At 35.9% G+C, this 14225-nt stretch overlaps 3 protein-coding genes across 3 annotated transcripts; 2 read left to right on the forward strand and 1 right to left on the reverse strand.

Annotated features, from left to right (window-relative positions):
* The first annotated feature begins 1654 nt into the window (after window positions 1-1654).
* On the forward strand, window positions 1655-3671 carry LOC129317203 (uncharacterized). Its single transcript, XM_054961567.1, has 2 exons — window positions 1655-2671; window positions 3442-3671. The coding sequence occupies exon 1, from the start codon at window positions 2187-2189 to the stop codon at window positions 2649-2651; it is 465 nt and encodes a 154-aa protein (XP_054817542.1). The 5' UTR covers window positions 1655-2186; the 3' UTR covers window positions 2652-2671; window positions 3442-3671.
* Window positions 3672-4934: 1263 nt separating this feature from the next.
* Window positions 4935-5856, forward strand: LOC129318591 (copper transporter 5.1-like). Its single transcript, XM_054963435.1, has one exon. The coding sequence runs from the start codon at window positions 5218-5220 to the stop codon at window positions 5653-5655; it is 438 nt and encodes a 145-aa protein (XP_054819410.1). The 5' UTR covers window positions 4935-5217; the 3' UTR covers window positions 5656-5856.
* Window positions 5857-10772: 4916 nt separating this feature from the next.
* Window positions 10773-12881, reverse strand: LOC129318689 (serine/threonine-protein kinase RIPK-like). Its single transcript, XM_054963590.1, has 4 exons — window positions 12419-12881; window positions 12186-12321; window positions 11956-12092; window positions 10773-11852 (listed from the first exon to the last, which is right to left on the reverse strand). The coding sequence occupies exons 1-4, from the start codon at window positions 12809-12811 to the stop codon at window positions 11361-11363; spliced, it is 1158 nt and encodes a 385-aa protein (XP_054819565.1). The 5' UTR covers window positions 12812-12881; the 3' UTR covers window positions 10773-11360.
* Window positions 12882-14225: the final 1344 nt, after the last annotated feature.

Raw genomic sequence — 14225 nt, forward strand, 5'->3', positions numbered from 1 at the left:
CTACTTGTTGCGCCTGATTCAGAATTTCTCGATAAGGAAAATCAAATTAACTATAAAATCAAAGACCTTTTAAATTTTTATTTATTTATTTTCTTGTTATAAAATATTTTTCTATTTTCATTATTATTATTCTCTCTCTTTTTATTTTTTATGGATGTTACCTTATTTATTCATTACGGCCCAGATAAAATATAGTGTTAACATTACTTTTCTTTTATCAATGAATAAAATAGGATAAATAACTACAACTTTTCAACTGCAAAATTTTTAATCATTCAAGTTCGAATAGGGTTGGAAATAGGTTAGGGCAAGTTAGGCCCCAGCCAAATAGGCTCAAGCCTATGTGATAAATTAGAGGCTCGAGTCTGTATAAAGCTTTTCTCATGACTTAGATTTGAGCTTACTTAAAGCTTGGTCTGATCTGAAAGTCTATTTAAAAATCTACTTGAAAGTAAGCATTTTAAATAGGCTCACATTTTAATTTTAAATGTCTCAAATATACTTTAAGATTATTAGTATAAATATATAACCTAATTTATCAATTAAATTATATAATAATTAAAAGAATTTGCCAACTACAATACAATACAACAATAAATTAATAGCATTAAAATCAATATACAAGTCTACTATGATTGAAAATATAACTTAAAATATAAAAGAATATATTGGTTAAAAATCAAATGGTAAAATTAATGTGTGTGTGATATATTACATATTATATATATGTCGGCTTGTTGGGCTCATAGGCCTAGCATATTTAACTAAATAAGCTTAACTAAAAACCTGAATCTAATTTGAACCTAGTTAATAAATAAATTGGGTTGGGCCTGTAATAGGTTAAGATGTAAGCCCCCATCTATTCTCACCCTTAAGTTCAAGTATCATAAATACCAATGATTACTTTGATTTAAGTAATAATTATTATTTTTTGATAATGATTAAAATGAGAAATTATATAACAAGGTTTGTTCTTCCTATTTTTCTTTTTCTTTTTTTACTAGGACATTATAATAATCAATAAAAGATATTAAAATCAGACAGATTCTAAAACGACTATCCTGTGAGATTTTATTGTTATTTATATGTTACCTTGTCCATATACATAACTTTATTTTATTTAATTTTATTTATAAATTATCGTGTGAATTTTAAAGAAATATTTAAAAGATATTTTTAAAATTATTTTTTATAAAAAAATAACATAATTTTATTTTTTAAATTTATTATACATAAATATATTTAAAATTTTACATATTTTTATTTTTTATTTTTTTATTGAGATTAATAAAACTGATAGAAATGGTTTATACAGAGAACCAAAGCCTGTATACACATAGATACATTCTGACGAGACGTTGCGGAGAAGTCCTAACTTGCACGTCGTTGTCTCTGATAGCTGGCAAGGTGCTAGGACGTTCGCAGAAATCTAGTCCTAATATCTCTCCTCACAGTAAATTTCTGAATATCCGCAAGCGAATCTGAAACGTGCTCGTTAATCATTAGATCTACGGCAAGGATTGCAGGCGCAGAAATATTAACGCTGAGACTGGCACAGTAAAACAGATACCTACCGCCAATGATTGGAGAAACTTTCTATGCTAATTTCGCACTAATAAAACGAGCGGCAAATATCTGCCCCTTGTACATCTAGACCTGGCTCTCTTCCGCCTCAGGCATTGCTAGAGAGAGAGGGGGGGGGGGGGGGAGATCGACGAGAGAATCAGGACCTGTGTCTGTGTGTGAGGGAGAAGATTCCTGAGGCAGCAATAAAGAAGGGGCTTTTATTGTTGTAGAAATCGACTCGCGGAATCGCAGAGAGCCAGTCAAGGCTCTGAGATGTACTGTATGCTATTTGGATTTCTGCTTTTTGGCGGCGAGAAAGCAGAAGAGATTGAGTGGGAAAAGGAGCGATAATCTCTCCGGAAATATATCTCTGATCATTTTGGATCCTCGGAATTGAATTCCATTGACTCTAATACCAGTGATTTCAGCGACTCCGTTAAAGGAAGTTTTTAATCAGTTCCTTTCTATGTATCTCTGTTTTCAAATTCAGTACCTCCCCCCTTTTCTAAAACGTTATTTGAAATTGCACTGCAATTAATTCACTTCCAAGTTTGAAATCAACTTTCAACATAAAGGTCGGTTCGTGAACCGTCGTGCGCCAGAAAAAGACAGCGATCCACATGGCCACAACGGTATTGAAGGAATCAAAGTCGCTATGCGCAGTGGAGACGCAGACGACCAAGGCACTAGTTGGAGAGGTGGTGGAAGCCGTGTCAGTCAAGTGCTATTGCTGCGGATTATTGGAGGAATGCACGCAGGCTTACATTGCTCGTGTGCGCGAGAGGTACCAAGGTCGTTGGATTTGTGGGCTGTGCGCAGAGGCGGTGAAGGACGAATCATTGAGATCAGAAATGGACATCACCATCGATGAAGCGCTCAAGCGACACATCAAGTTTTGCCAGCAATTCAGATCTTCGAGTCCGCCCAACAATCCCACAGAGGATTTGATTCTCGCAATGAAACACCTCCTGCTCCGGACTTTGGATTCTCCGAGGAAGGAGGGGCTGACGTGTCGTCCGCTGGGTAGATCCCAGAGCTGCTTCTCATCCATGCCGGGCACTCACCCAGAGGCCCACACTGAGTAACCGATATTAAAATGATGGAGGTAACTAGAGCTTTAGGGAGCCTGCATATAATCAAGGCTTAAATCGTCAAACCTAGTTTTCGCAGTGTCTTGTGTTGTCGTTTAGGTGTCTTTTAGTCATTACTTTGTTTAGTGGTTGGTTTTCTAGGATCCTTGACTTCAATCGAAGCTGGTTCTCTGTGTTTAACTGTTTGTCGCCAGCAAATAAATGTCGTTTCCTTATGGTTTGCCCAAAACACATAACTATGAAAGCACCTTCCTTTCATATTTTGTCATTCTTGCTTGTTGAAGTGCGATATAGTTTTGATTCTAGGGAGATGCTGATTAGATTATACCAATCTAAGGCGGTTCGACATGGGAAAGAGGAATGGTCGTGAAGAAAATATCTGAAACATGAGGTGTGAAGGAATTGAATGGCATGGAGAAATTTTGTTTTAATAGGGAGTTGAAACTTGAAGGATGGGGTCCATACGTATCAATGAATTTGCATAAAAAACGAGTGCTTTATGACTCCACTGTCCTGCAATTTGGAAAGTGCTAGACCCCTCTGATAGGGATACACTATCCGTGAAATCTTATCCTGTGCCTCGATTGAAGTTATTATGTGTGGCCTATTGCTAGCTCCCCAGGACACTTGATAGGATATGATCCCAAACATGATTATTTGGTTTCATATGTTGTTCTCGAATTAATTCGTGGCCTGCTCAAGACATAGGAAAAGCTTCAGTTTGCTAATGCCGATTTGGTCTGGCCAGCATTTTACAGTAGAGCCTTTCTGTTCTGTTTTGCAGGAGGGGAAAAACTGTTCTGATTCTGACATACAAGGACAAGGGAATCAGCTTTCAGTGTGCTGGGCAAAAAGCAGTGTAATTAGCACTAATCTCTGACGTGTGTGTTTATCTTCTTAGCTCCTGCTCTTGATTTGACGGTTTATCTTTCAGTTTGCTCGAGATATCTCAGTAAGAACTGTGTATGTCTTGTTAGCATGAATCGTTCTGATTAACAAATGTTTTTTTTAATATATCTGAGCTAACGATACAATCATAATCACTGTTAACAAGCGTGAACTGACGGCCAACTGTGATTGGGGGGGGGGGGGGTTTGACAAGTTCTGTTCTTGCTTAGTCTGAGTCGGTTGAAGCAAACAGAAAATAACAGCATAAAGGAGCTTTCCTCCTCTTCGCAGTTGGCTGCTTATCTTGCTTGTGCCGAAAGTGAGGAATCAAACAAAAAACTTTTATCAGCCCCACATTTCTCAATTTACACCAATGAAATGGGAAGTAAATAAGTCCAATGACTCCTATGCTATAGATCCTCTTTCTTTGACAAGGAACAATATATCTAATGTAATATTTCACGTAAAACATATACTCCCTCCATACTCATGTATAAAGTGTTTTTAATTAAATTTTGTATATCAATAAAAATGTGTTATTTAGCTGATATTACATTAAATTATATAATAATTTTTAAATTTTTTCTTTAATAATATCAGTTAATATCATGATGATAAAGGATACAATACACAATTAATATCTTCTTTCTTTTCTCAAAATAAGGGTGAAAATATTTAATTATGAAAAAGTATTATAATATTTTTTATATTTAAGAATAAAATAAGTTTTTTTAAAATATTTTACATGTATGGAGGCAAAGGAGTACTTCCCTGTTAGATTCTTTAATTACACCATTGGAGCACAGGTCTTCAGCAGTCACGACTGCGTAACTTTTACAAATACCTATCGCTTCAAGAATATTTTGTCTGCTTTAAAATACAGATATTCAACAATGAAAATGTATAATCAGATTCTTTCCATGTCTCTCTCGGCACTTGCACAGTACTCTCTGGTTAAAAAATATAAAATATTTTTTTAAAAATTAAATGTTAAAAAATATAAAATGTTTTAAATATTTTAAAATATAATTATTATTATGATAAAAAATATAATTATTACTTTTTTAAATACTTTTATTAAATATATTATTTTATATTTATTTTAAAATAAAATATTTTATTAAATACAGATAAGGATAAAAAATATAATTAATTTAAAAATAAATAATTATTTTATTAACGAGTAATATTTAATTAAAAATATTTTATATTTTTTTTAATAAAGTTAGTATATAATTTAATTAAAAAACTTTTAAAAAAAAAATTACGCCACATGGGCGAAAATCGCCTGTTGTCGAATTCCCTAAATAACCCTGACGCCGCAAGGAAATAGCCCAGAATGTGAGCAAGGTGCCCCGGCCCCCAAGTGGATCGACCACAACTCAGAATTAGGACATTTTCCGAGGGCATCTTTGCAAACTAGTCCCTGTCGAGATGACATCCCCAAGAACAAAGCAAGATAGCTAATGGATTTTCTAAAAAAAAAAAAAAAGGTGAAAAAGACCATTTCGATAGTGTGATTCGCGTCGACGATCTTCTTGATCCTTGAAACCCAATCCCCACGCGGTCTTAAAACTTCGAAGTAAAAATTGAGACACCCAAACGCAAAATCTGCCATCGTAATCGCCCACAAAACCCAGGTTTCAGAACTGATCAGAAATCTCTACCGAAAATGATGCACATGACCTTCTATTGGAGCTACAAAGTCACCCTCCTTATCGACTCCTGGAAGACTCGTTCATGGACGAGTTACACCCTGAGTTTACTTGCCTGCCTGCTGGCCTCCGCTTTCTACCAGTACCTGGAGAATCGCCGTATTCGCCTGAAGCTCATTTTATATGGGAAGCCGTCTCAGACGCCGCAGATCCGGACCCCTCTTCTGCAATCGAATCTCGCCGGAGAAAAAGTCAAGCTGGAAGTGAAGTTCGCCGGAGCGATTCTGTTTGGGGTGAACTCGGCGATCGGATATTTGCTGATGTTGGCCATCATGTCATTTAACGGAGGGGTCTTTGTTGTGATCGTGGTGGGCCTTTCCATCGGCTACTTCTTTTTCAGGACGGAGGGAGAGGATGTTTCACTTGTTGTTGACAATTCCTGTGCTTGCGCTTAATTTGAAAGTACCAAGACTTGAAGAAGATCGACCGTGTTTTGGATTTCCTCCTACAGAATAATTAATTGTATCATTATATTCTTTTTTATGTTTCTGGGAACTCAGGATCTGGTATTTAGGATGACTTTTGTGCTATATATTACCATATCCATCACCTGTGTTCTATGCTGAACTGTTTAATCTGAAATGATGTTTGCTTTTTTTTTTTTATAATTTACTGGCGTTTTGTTTGTAATGCATAAGGGCCGTCATGGTGGTCGACTGCTCGCACTAAAAATGCATTGACCAATTTGGCAAAAGATGCCATGACTGAACAGTTATGTAATCCTCCCAAGAATGAATGCGCGATAAGAGGGACGGTTCCCAAGGAAATCAGAAGTTCCATGTGGTCAACTGACAGGACTGTCGAAGAGATGAGTAGTTTTACCTTGTACTGGGCTTTTATTGTCGTAGTTCTTACTTATCTTGGCGTTTATTGAAGCAACCCACAGGTTCTCTCCCACTGCAAGGGACTTTGTCAGCATCCTTTAAGCCGAGAAAGGTACTGAAGCATTGAGACTCTGCCCTCTTAAAAATATCGTCTTCTTGAGAGACATAATAGGCCAGCCATTGTCTCACAGGTTAGGGTGGGACAAAGCCAACAATGCTGCAGCAACCTGCAAGCTGCAGAACTTGCAGAATGCACTCAGTGAAATGTGTTGTTTAGCCGAAAGATGTGTCGGTTAAAACAATTTGGCTTTTCTTGTTGGCCTCTAATCTATAAATTCTATAATGCATTGGTTAGGTTGGGAGAAATCACAGAGGCCACCCTTGGCAGTCTACTAAGCAGAAGTTTTAACTACTTCAGACTAGAATTCTGATGGATCAAACATCTGAAGATTCTCATTTGTTGAGGGAGACTCTAGCTAACCTCTCGAGCCATCTTCCTCCAAATGGTTGAGTTTGGATGACCTTCAGTTCTTGTTGGATACAACATCACCGTAGGAATCACCCTTTATTGTGACATGAAGTCCAAGAGAAGGAAGAGAATAAAATAACATAATGAAAAATAGAGAAATACTCCTATATCAAGAAGGATTTGAGCATTTCACACGGATGCACATGCATTATAAGTGATAACTAATGCTCGGCTTATACAGAATGTTTAATGATTCACAATGCTTCTGCCGCACCTTTAGCCTATAACCCAAGCAAAAGCAAGTGAAAGGTCTAAAAACTGTATTATGAAGAGCTACAACTAAACATACATAAGAACTACTAATAATAGTAAGAGATAAATCTCTTAGGCCATATTTGATATAATGAAAGAGATTTTGATGGACTTAAAATCAAAATTGGAATAGAATTGATTTACATAAGTGTGTTCGGTATGTGTATGGAATTCTTGTATTATTTATTATTTAATATATATATCCATATGTTAAAAGACTAAAATGTCCTTAGAAAAAAAAAATCTCCCTCTACACTGTCCAAACCCATGATCAAGCATTACCATTCACCCTCCCCTAAGACCTACCCACTTTATCTCCCTCATCCATGTCATACACCACTAGATCACTCCTAGACCAAGAAGCAACTGCTTGACAACAATTGGAGTAGTCAAAGCACTATACCAAAACTTAAGATCATCTTCTTCTTTGTCGTCATCGGCCGCTTGAGACGCCATGACTGGAGCTAGATGCTATATAGTTGCTTTTATGGCTATGTTTTGCATCTGCCTGATGATGGAGAGGTTGGTGGAAGACAAATAGAAACATGAACAGCAGTGGCATTGGATTGTTCAAGTCGAACCTTACTTCTAGCATTCCATAACTGCCACTTTTCGACCAAAAAATTGGCGGTAGATATCTATCTTCCACTGATTCTTGCTTAATAGGGATAGAGAAGCAAGAACTAAGAACAAAGATAAAAAGTAATGCAAATAAATTGCAACAAATCAAACAAAAACTTGTTACAGAATAACATGCCAAAACCATGCTCACCTTGCCGTCAGTCAACCATTGTATAGGGGGAGTTGCCACTGGTTTGACAAGAAGCCATTACCATTGTGGTGAGGGATGAGGATGAGGCATCATGATTGCTGGGCAGGGAAGAAGTCACCTATGAAGGGAGGAGTTGGTTAGAGGAAGATAAGGGTATAATGGATACAAAGTTCAATTTTTAGGAACTAGCTCGATTCCATGGAGTTCAATAAGGAATCCAATTCTAGCAATTTTGGCTAAATTGGATTCCATGGGAATAAAAAATTTGACATACCAAACACACTGGTTTTTGGATTCTAGATTCAATTTCATTTCCTATGTTTTGATTCTCTTATACTAAACATGGCCTTAGAGAGTTGAGGCATTGTTTTTTTTTTGCCTTCCAACTTTTATAAATTGTTGAAGTAATGGGTCTTCAATTTAAGTATAACTTTAGCTTTGAGATCCACATGAATGGGCCAATCCACTGATTTCTTTGATCAAGATCTACATTAAGGTTTGAAAAATGCATTAGTGATTTCTCTTATTAAGGTTTGATAGGCCAGCCCAATCAATTTCTCTGATCAAGCTCTGCATCAAAAAATGTTAATGATTCGCAATACTTCTATTGTGCCTTCAGCCTACAACACTAACAAAAGCAAGTGAAAAGTCTAAAAAATATATTATAAAGAACTACAACTAAACATGCATAAAAACTACTAGTAACCTTAGCTTCAAGATCCACATGAGTGGGTCAATCCAGTGATTTGTCTAATTGAGATTTACAATTACATCAAGGTTTGAAAAATGTATTAGTGATTTCTCTGATCAAGGTTTAAATGGGCCAATACACCAATTTCTCTTATCAATATCAACATTAAGGAATGTTTAGTGATTCACAATACCTCTGCTATGCCTTTAGCCCATAACACGAACAAAAGCAAGTGAAAGGTCTAAAAAATATATTATAAAGAACTAAAACTAAATGTACATAAGAACTATTAATAATTGTGAGAGATGAATCTCTCAGAGTTAAGGCCTTGTTTTTTCCCAACTTTTATAAATTGCTAAAGTAATGAGTCTTCAATTTAAGTATAGCCTTAGCTTTGCGATCCACGTGAATAGTACAATCCATCAATTTTTGGATCAAGATCTACATTAAGGTTTGGCATGCAAGACAGAATTTACTAGCTGAATTTAAAATAGGGAGAATGACACTTGAGTCCAAAAGAATTATTTTATCCTAATAAAGTCCCAACAAAGTTCAAAATACAAAGAAAGACTCTTGATCCTTAATTGATCTTTTGATAAAATTTTAAACTCACAAATTTACAACCTATTTTCTAAAATTTGCAACTCCTACTTTGATTTACAACTCAATTTTCCATTTTAATTTAAGAACACAATTTTTTATAAAAAAAACACAAAATTCAATATTGAATTTTATAAAATTATTTGTTCAACTCCAGAAATTTGTAACCTACTCTATCAAATTTTCAATTTCACCTACTATGATTTGCAACTATGCATTTCAATTTTTTTATGAACATAATCTCATTATTTATTTTTCTCATGAGAAGTTACCCATTCAATTTCAAGATTTTACAACTTACTCTCTATAGTTTGTAATTTCATTGACCTTAATTTGCAATTGAAGTTCTAAATTTTATTTAAAATTTCAAGATTTCAACCTTGAATTTATAATGTTATTTTGTGAGCTATATGTATTTGCAACTTACTTTCTCATATTTGCAACTTTATATCCCAATTTTATTTATGAACACAAAATTTTAATATTAACTTTATTTAAGAAATTTTATTTATGAATTTTGAAATAATATTTGGATCTCAAGTTGTAAATTAAGGTAAATTGAATTTCACATTAAGTAAAGTAGATTGCAAATTCTTGAATTGAACACATAATTTCTCATGAGAAAAATAAATATTGAGATTATATTCATAAATAAAATTAAGATATAGAGTTGCAAATTATAGTAGATAAAGTCGCAAATATGAAAGAATAAATTGCAAATTTCTAGAATTGAATAAATAATTTTATAAAATTTAATGTTAAAATTTTGTGTTTTTATACAAAAATTGTGTTCTTAAATTAAATTAGCAAATCGAGTTGCAAATAAAAATAGAAGGAGTTCAAATTTGGAAGTTTAAAATTTACTTAAAAAAAAAAATCAATTAAGGACCAGGGAATTTTGTCAAGATAAAACGATTCAATTAGGACTTGAGTATCATTTTCCCTTTAAAATATGCAAGGACCTAAGTCCCTCATGTGAAATATCGATGTCAATCCATCTATTGAAATTTTTGAACAATAAGAGATGATTAACTTAATCAGAGCTTGTTTTTGTTTCTGATGGCGACAAACCCACCTATGATTGTAGATAATTGACTCAAAATAGTAACCTGAAGAAGAATGGTGATTAGAAGAACATGTTGATTTAAATCTCGCCAGTTGCCAGGATAAAAAGCAAGACACAAACTCGTGCACTTAGTAGAGTACGTGGCAGAGCGAGCTTGAACGGCTGCACCGCGGTTTGAATCCAGAAAACATGACAAGTTGAGGACGGCAGACATAGTGGCCTTGAAAGTCAAGGCAGCAAGTTATGAATATTGATGAAGTAATTGTAAGCTTACGAATATATGAATGCCTTTGCTACTAAGTAAGTTTTCTTTAACACTCTTAACTACTACCAGGTTATGATAGAGTTAATGCTGACAATGAAACAAGGAAGGTATATTCATTATTTGCAACTTGCTATTTTGAATCTTGTTTATGTTAAGCCACAACAAATGCTTAACGTACATGTAAAATAAGGATTTCATTCTCGCTAACTGTCTGCAAGCCATGGAATTTTTGTTGTGTTGTTTTCTAAACTGAGCTTCTTGTAAAAATACATGCATGTAAGTGTCTCCTCGTTTGTATAATTATTTGTATATTACAACTACGATTAGTAATAACTGATGGTCCAATCTAACTCGCTAGTATTTTGTGCAGAGAATCGAATGTAGACAGATCCAGGTTTAACTCTTAACGCTTAGAGCAAAACACGTGGACATTGTGAGTGTTGGTTTTTCTTTTCTCTCATCGAGAAACATCAACTAGTGGTTGACTAGTCGTTGACAATGCTAATATTTTCAAATCAATTAATGCTGCTTACATCATATATTTTTGGGAGGATGCTGATATTACACACACACACACACACACGAATATATTTCATGATGAAACACCGACCTTGACCAAAGGCATGCGGTAGGCTTATCTCAATAATCAATCAATTAACATGACGTAAGAGTGTTAGTGGTTTAGTGCCTACTGTTGCTCGTAGTTGTTCTGTGGTGCAAATGCAAATGACTTTCCGCGGACTAACAATTCCACTGCTCTCTTGTCATGCTAAGGCAAATATACCTATCACAAGCTTTTCCTTGACTCTTGCCGCGAGAAATGCTACTTTCCTTCTCTCTGTCATCACTAACTGGACATAAAATTCAAACAAGGGTATGCCCCAACAATTACCATTAATGACAGGTTGTCTTCTGGCGTGATAGTCTTATTTGCTATTTCAGATCAAACTACATTTGCTTTGTGCATGTCTGGACTTTTTGGTCCAGCTGAACATCATCTGCACTTACATTCTGCTAAATAAGCAGTGCGTTGTTAGACAAGCATAAAAATTTTGCTATCTATCTAACTCTAATACATTTTAATAATACCGAATCATGCTGTTAGTCGATGTTGCCACCTTGATTGACTGCTACATACACAAAGGGTTCCAGCAATGCATCATCAAAGTGCTGGAGTGGCTCCAATAAGTTGACCACAACGCTCATGGTTGGTCTTGGGTGAGGGTGGTGGCTCAAGCACTTGTAAGCCAAGGCAGCGACTTTATGAGCTCCTTTGATAGAAAATCTTCCTTCCAACCGAGGGTCTATGAAGCGGTGAAGCTTTTTCTGATCCCTCAACAGAGGCCTTGCCCATTCCACAAGGCTCTGCTCTCTATCTGGCCTGCTCTTATCCACTATCCTTCTTCCTGTTATTAGTTCTAATAACACCACTCCATAGCTATACACGTCGCTCTTTGTTGTAAGGTGACCTGTCATGATGTACTCTGGTGCTGCATAGCCATGTGTTCCTATTACTCGTGTTGTTACATGTGTGTCTTCCCCTTCAGGTCCATCTTTTGCAAACCCGAAGTCTGAGAGCTTAGCCGAATAATCCTGTATTTGTTTTTTTTTTTTAAAAAGTTAATCAAACATGGAGTTTATTACCCAACTAGAATGATTATCCTTCAGAAGTAAAGTAGAGAACATATCAAGTTACCGCGTCTAATAAGATATTTGAAGTTTTGAAGTCCCTATATATCACTGGTTTGTCTGCTTCATGAAGAAAGGCTAGGCCCTTGGCTGCTCCCAGGGCAATTTTTATCCTGGTTGACCATGGCAAGGCTGCAGTGTATCCTACAAGTAATATGGCCACAGAAGTAGCGATCAGGACTCTATTTTCTTTTTGCCATTAAGAGTGACCGGAAAGAAGGAAGAAAAGTAACTTACTTCTAAAAAGTTGACTCTCCAAGCTGCCTCTTGCGATGTATTCATACACTAATAGCCTGTGTTCCTCCTCATAACAGTACCCAATTAAGTTCACAAGATTTGGATGCTTTAGCTGTCCTAGAAAGATTATCTCTGCCTAGAAAGGCAAATATGTTTCCCAGTTAGCAAGAGAATTGATACGTGACTGACAAAGAAATGGAAGCAAGTAAAGCTATTCATTTCAGAAAACTAACCAGCCACTCCCTATGACCTTGCATGCCGTCCAAGTTTAGTCGTTTCACAGCCACAGGCTGAGCTTTCAAACCAGGTCTTAGCTTGTCATCAACAAAGCCCTTATACACAGGTCCAAACCCACCTTCACCTATTAGATTACTCCAAGAGAAATTATGCGTTGCTTCTCTCAGCTCTTCAAGGGTAAATGGATAAAGCTTTGGACCAACGAGGGAGATAGAAAGATCGTCAATGGCCTGACCAGAGCTTGAAATGCTGATATCAGAGAGGCCTAGTCTCCGGAAAGAACCTTGCTTGGAAATCTTCTTTTTGGATTCCTTCAGTGGGCATTTAGTCTTGGAGCAACTGAACATCAACATGATGGACCTCCATGTAATCCTCTTATGAATCTTCATATGCACTGTTTGCAAACAAAACCTCTGCTTTTGAATGTGAATGAGGAAGTCGACATTTATGACAATGTAAAATGAGTGCAAGTAGAGAAATTTATAATCCCCCGTTTGCCAAACTACCCTACAAGAGATTCATTGACATGTAGACACTTGATTATGGATCCAAGAGTTTGGACATATGCTGAAATCATCTGTTTTATTTTATTCGCTGTAGCTTTATTTTTATATTCACAATCTAATGATCGAGTCATTAGTTAATTATAAGTCAATCAACTTGCCCACCCGTGAATCGAATGTAATATAAACAGCAGAATTTCCCCTTTGCATGTACATTTTATTAAATTTGTTTGTTTAGAAGTTGATATATATATATATATATATACATCGTACATGCTCCGCGAAGGTCGCAAAATAAAATAATAAAGCCGTCTGGTGTAGCATGTCAATTGCTGTCTAATAATTCAATATTCATGTGCTGTCTTTAAGGTATCGTCCTTGTTCCAACAAAATGAAACACTGTTTCAACAAAAGCAGGGAAAAAAAGAAAAGGAGTGTGTTATTGCAGATAAGGTACGATTGAATATCTCCTTGTTTTTGGTTGGTAATGTTCCTCGGAATCATTGTTGTCGGCGTGTCAAAATCAGATAATATCACAATAGCAACAGGACAACCAAATTCTTATTTTCAAATTGGTGGTGATCAAAGTTCAAAACTACTGCTTCTAGAACTTCTTCCCATAGCTAATTCGAGCGAGACTTCTCTCCTGACTTTATTTTTGGCATGTAATAGCATAATGAATAAAGGAAACATTGAAAACATCTAAAAAAAAAAAAGACGAGTTTGTTGAGAAAGTCAAAGAGGAAGGGTGAACTAATCCGCTAATCAATCTAACCCACAACCACTCTGACCCCTCATGAAAATATGCCGAACCTTGAAAACTCCTTGTCACCCAACAAAGTAAGCATTTGGAAAATGAGTCATGCAAAGAAAGGCCATCCTATCCTCCTTGTTTCACGATTTTATTGCGCTTTGACAGCAACCCGAGTTGAATTTTGAGACGCGAATTAACTAACTTCAAAATATTGTAGTGACTTGGTGAAGGTGCTGGAGTTTCCATGTGTGGTTATCAGTGAAATGAGGCATCAGAGGGTTGCTGTAAGTGAAGTGAAAGAGTTGAAACAAAACAGCAAACAGAGTTGGTCATCGCTTCCATGCACTCTCCAACAAGCAATACAGAACCGATGTTCTGAGTCAATGATTGAATGATTAGAATGCGAAGGATGTGACGACAGTCTGGAACTTGTCATTGATGGATTGGTATTGCTCATACGCCAACTCAATAGGATACTCTCGGGTCAAGAGCCATTCATTTGCTCTGGAAGTTAGCACGCCGCATGATCCTTACACCATTGACCCT

This window comes from Prosopis cineraria, unplaced genomic scaffold (genome assembly GCF_029017545.1).
Source record: "Prosopis cineraria cultivar Desert tree isolate PC_DT_omini unplaced genomic scaffold, ASM2901754v1 PC8, whole genome shotgun sequence".
Taxonomy (NCBI): Eukaryota; Viridiplantae; Streptophyta; class Magnoliopsida; order Fabales; family Fabaceae; genus Prosopis; species Prosopis cineraria.

Coding starts and splice junctions, on each gene's coding strand:
- LOC129317203 (XM_054961567.1), top strand. CDS start 2,187: ATGGCCACAACGGTATTGAAGGAATCAAAGTCGCTATGCGCAGTGGAG.
- LOC129318591 (XM_054963435.1), top strand. CDS start 5,218: ATGATGCACATGACCTTCTATTGGAGCTACAAAGTCACCCTCCTTATC.
- LOC129318689 (XM_054963590.1), bottom strand. CDS start 12,811: ATGAAGATTCATAAGAGGATTACATGGAGGTCCATCATGTTGATGTTC. Junction 12,322..12,418: donor AAGGTCATAGGGAGTGGCTG/GTTAGTTTTCTG, acceptor TTGCCTTTCTAG/GCAGAGATAATCTTTCTAGG. Junction 11,853..11,955: donor CAAATATCTTATTAGACGCG/GTAACTTGATAT, acceptor AAACAAATACAG/GATTATTCGGCTAAGCTCTC.